This window comes from Cannabis sativa, chromosome 1 (assembly GCF_029168945.1).
Source record: "Cannabis sativa cultivar Pink pepper isolate KNU-18-1 chromosome 1, ASM2916894v1, whole genome shotgun sequence".
Lineage (NCBI taxonomy): Eukaryota > Viridiplantae > Streptophyta > Magnoliopsida > Rosales > Cannabaceae > Cannabis > Cannabis sativa.
This window is the reverse complement of record NC_083601.1, coordinates 56343882-56348356: the sequence shown is the minus strand read 5'-3', so window position 1 is coordinate 56348356 and position 4475 is coordinate 56343882. Positions and strand designations below refer to the sequence as shown.

The following is a 4475-nucleotide window of genomic DNA, read 5'->3' as shown; positions in this document are numbered from 1 at the left end:
AGGATCATTGATCGCATTAGGATTATAACAATGGATAACTAATGATGTGTCTATATGGTGGAACATATAGAGCATTCTATATACTGAGAGTGCAATTCTAAATTCTATGCGTGGATTCAACGAAGAATTAATAAGTTAGTGAATTTTAGTGCTAAATTCTTGATCTACTTATTGGAAGCTCGGTTATATAGACCCATGGTCCCCCCACTAGTTGAGATAATATTGCTTGTCAGACTCATGTAATTGGTTTTGATTAATCAATTATAATTCTCAAATTAGACTATGTCTATTTGTGAAATTTTCACTAAGTAAGGGCGAAATTGTAAAGAAAGAGTTTATAGGGGCATATTTGTTAATTATGATACTTTGTATGGTTCAATTAATAAATATGATAAATGACAATATTATTTAATAATTATTTATAGTTATTAAATAGTTAGAATTGGCATTTAAATGGTTGAATTAGGAAATTGGCATTTTTGAGAAAATCAGATACAAAAGGTGTTAAAATTGCAAAATTACAAAAAGTGATGCCCAAATCCACTTGTATAGGGCCAGCCACTTTTGTAAGAAATTTAAACTGATTTTTTCATTATTTTAATGCCAAATAATTCAAACCTAACCCTAGTGGAATGCTATAAATAGATAGTGAAGGCTTCAAGAAATTTACACTTAAATTTTCTATTTTTCCTTCAGAGAAAAACCTGAGCTTTCTCTCTCCCTATCTTTAGCTGCCACTTCTTCTTTCTCTTCCCTCTTGAATTTTGAAATTCTTAGTGTATGAGTAGTGCCCACACACAGCAAGTGATACCTCAATCATAGTGAGGAAAATCGTGAAGAAAGACATTCAGCAAGAAGGAGTTTCAGCATCAAAGATTCAGAGAAAGAGATCCAGGTTCAGATATTGATAATGCTCTGCTACAGAAAGGAATCAAGGGCTAGATATCTGAACGGAAGGAGTCATTATATTCCGCTGCACCCAATGTAAGGTTTCCTAAACTTTATATGTGTTTAATTTATCGTTTTAGAAAGTTCATATTTAGGGTGTTAATAAACATACTTGTGAGTAGATCTAAGATCCTGGTAAAATAAATTCCAACATTAACCCCCTTTATTTTATTTTATTTTTGTGGCAAAACACTCTTATGTTTTAATTTTTATACACTTAACCTCTTTATATTTTATTTTGGTGGCAAAACCCCCTTAAGTTTACTTTTCTTTACAAATTTAAAGTTTTAGTTTGATATTACCGTTAAATGCTAACTGAATTACTACTGTATCGACTTCGAAGTTTTACTGTTACATACACAAGTGTATATAGTGGTCATCCAGTTGATATTTAACGGTAATATTTAACTGACGTATCAAATTTGTAAAGAAAAATAAATATAAGGGAGTTTTGCTAACAAAAAAAAAAAGATAAGGGGGATTAATTGTACAAAAATTAAAACAAAAGGGGGTTTTGTGTAACATCCCCGCTTCAAGCCTCCATTGGGTCCTTACACCCACAAAATGAATGGCTCTTATACACGAGTACGTCACTCTGGCTGCTTCATGGATTGATGACTGGCCCTACAGACCAACACGAGTGTTTCCAGCGTGCTTTGTCCTCACTCGCACGCTTCCTGGGAAAACTTCCCAGGAGGTCACCCATCCTTGAAATTACTCCAAGCCAAGCACGCTTAACTATGGAGTTCTTTCGAGATGGGCTACCGAAAAACAAGATGCACCTTGTTGATATAGGTAGTACCAATCAATCCATTTAAGCTCTATTCAACTGTGTAGTCCCATACCTACACAGTCTCAGAATCATCCCACTTGACCTTCCCCAGGCGATGTGGGATTGCACAGCTTACCCGGTATTTCCCCTTACGGATCACGGGACTACTGACTGTCACAATCACCCCCCCTTACGGGGTCCGACGTCCTCGTCGACCAGACTTCCGGCTGGGTCAAGGCTTTGATACCATTTTGTAACATCCCCGCTTCAAGCCTCCATTGGGTCCTTACACCCACAGAATGAATCCATTTAAGCTCTATTCAACTGTGTAGTCTCATACCTACACAGTCTCAGAATCATCCCACTTGACCTTCCCCAGGCGATGTGGGATTGCACAGCTTACCCGGTATTTCCCCTTACGGATCACGGGACTACTGACTGTCACATTTTGCGACAAAACAAAAGATAAGGGGGTTAAGTGTATAAAAATTAAAACATACGGGAGTTTTGCCACAAAAAAAAATAAAGAGGTTAAGTGTATAAAAATTAAAGCATAAAGAGGTTTCGCCCCAAATTTCTTATATATATTATCATATGTTACATATAATTTATTTATTACATATATTTAATCTATATATTATATTATTCAATAATAATATAACATATTATAGTTATTTTAGATATTTTATAAAATTTTAAAATATATTTAAAATAATTTAAAATATAGTTCACATAATTTATTTTACAAGAATATAAAATAAGAAATTTTAAAATTTAAAATTCTTAAACAATTATATACTAACTTAATAATAATTAATATTAAAATTATATGAATGTATGACACAAAAAAAGTGCATAAAATTTTCATAAATATTAATCGTTAATTAAAAGGGTACATGAAACAGTGGGTAAGGAGGGTACTAGTTTTAAGATCATAATATAAATATATATATTGACCAACAAACACTCATTTAATAAGAAAAAGGGATGGGATTAAAGTATTTCCAAGGGTACTTTAAATTTAGTGTTACAGTATTATTGTATTTAGTATCAAAAAATATTTTCACTTTAATTACAATACCAAAAATTACACAAAAAAAAATATTCTTTATTATAATATTAATTTTTTAATAAAATAAAAAAATTAAAATTATATTATTTAATAAAAATCGCCATAATTATTATATTTATTTATTTTTATTTTTTTTAAAATGAAATTTATTAGAACCAAAAACAACAAACTACAACTCAAATGGATGATCAGCCTTACAAAACTTGACTAACCAATCCGAGAAGGAGTTGTGAAAAGATAGGAATTTTCGTCGGCTAGACATTTCCTAACTAACAAATTTGCACATTCATTATTGGTTCTTTTTACATGAATTATATTTACATTAGTAAAGTTTTCCAGCATTGTTTTGATCTTGTGAATGATGGTGCTGTCAGCAGTAAGGCTTCGATTCTTGCTTGTGATTTCTTCCACCAGCAGCCGGCAATCAGACTGGACTTCAATGCGACTGGTCTCAGTTGCAGGGAGGTTGTTTAGAGCTTCCCAAAGAGCCCAGGCCTCAGCCGTTTTGGGTGAGCAGCAGCTGTTCAAATAGCGCATACCAGCAGAGATCATTTGGCCATCAGCCCTTCTCCATATGAATCTGATTCCTACACCAGGAGTATTATCAACAACTGCAGCATCACAATTCACACAAATGCTACCACTAGCAGGGGGGATCCATTGTTTCTGATGAGAATTTAGATCTGCTTCATGGTTTATTGCAGGAACCGCCTCTGTATAACCATTTGGATAGGCAGAGAAGACCCAGTTCAGGAGTTGCTGTTTATTCATACAAGGGAGTTGATTCCACTTCCTGTTTCGATTCTCCCATATTTCCCATAAAATTTTTATGGCATCCTCAAAATCCTGCCTGTTAATTGTTTGCTCAAGGGACTTCAAAATATCAAACATAGACCCCTCTCCCAGTTTGGAAGCTTGTTTGTACCAAGGAAGGAGTTTCCAAATACCTTTAACTTTGTCACAACTCCATAAAGCATGGGTAAGAGTTTCATCATACCTTGCACACAATTCACATCTCGTATTGACCTCCATACCTCTGTGCTTTAAATTCATCTTTGCTGGCAGCCAGTTGTGACAAACTCTCCACCCAAAGAGTTTCATCCGAGGAGGTAGGTGTAAGCTCCATATCATTTTCCACCACTTCTGAATGTCAGTCATGTTCGAGCACCTAGTGAGATTAAGATTCATCTCCCTACCCACCCTATAGCCACTTTTGACTATATATTGACCATTAGGGGTAAAGGGCCAAATTAGAGTGTCTTCCATATATAAATCAATGGGGATGCCTTGTATCCAAGGTATGTCATCTTTGTGGAAGTGTTTGTCGATCTCCGCCATGTTCCAATTCCCATCCCAAGTAATGAACTTATGAAGCTTGGTTTGGGGTTGGAGTTTGGGAAATTGAGATAAAGTGGCTGCTTGTGGTCTAGGGAGCCATTTGTCTTCCCAAACCTTAATCTCTCTACCATTTCCTACCCTCCATCTAGCTCGATAAATTAAAATATCATACTTCAATAACACAATTGTTATAAATTATACGGAGCTTTTACAAATACACTCCTCTAATAAAAGTCACGCGGCAGAAATTTTAAATTTTATTTTTGGTGTCTTAAATTTTTCTAAGTTTCTCTAAATTTTGCAAAATGTCTTAAATAACTATAATGTACACGACCATAAAAAAAA

The 4475-nt window shown here is 34.4% G+C and overlaps 1 protein-coding gene across 1 annotated transcript; it reads right to left on the bottom strand.

The window, feature by feature from the left end:
* Positions 1-2999: 2999 nt before the first annotated feature.
* LOC115703971 (uncharacterized) lies at positions 3000-4130 on the bottom strand. The gene has a single exon (XM_030631196.2). The coding sequence runs from the start codon at positions 4128-4130 to the stop codon at positions 3000-3002; it is 1131 nt and encodes a 376-aa protein (XP_030487056.2).
* Positions 4131-4475: the final 345 nt, after the last annotated feature.

Bases quoted from the DNA above. Each gene is read 5' to 3' on its own strand.
- LOC115703971 (XM_030631196.2), bottom strand. From the start codon at position 4,130: ATGGCGGAGATCGACAAACACTTCCACAAAGATGACATACCTTGGATA.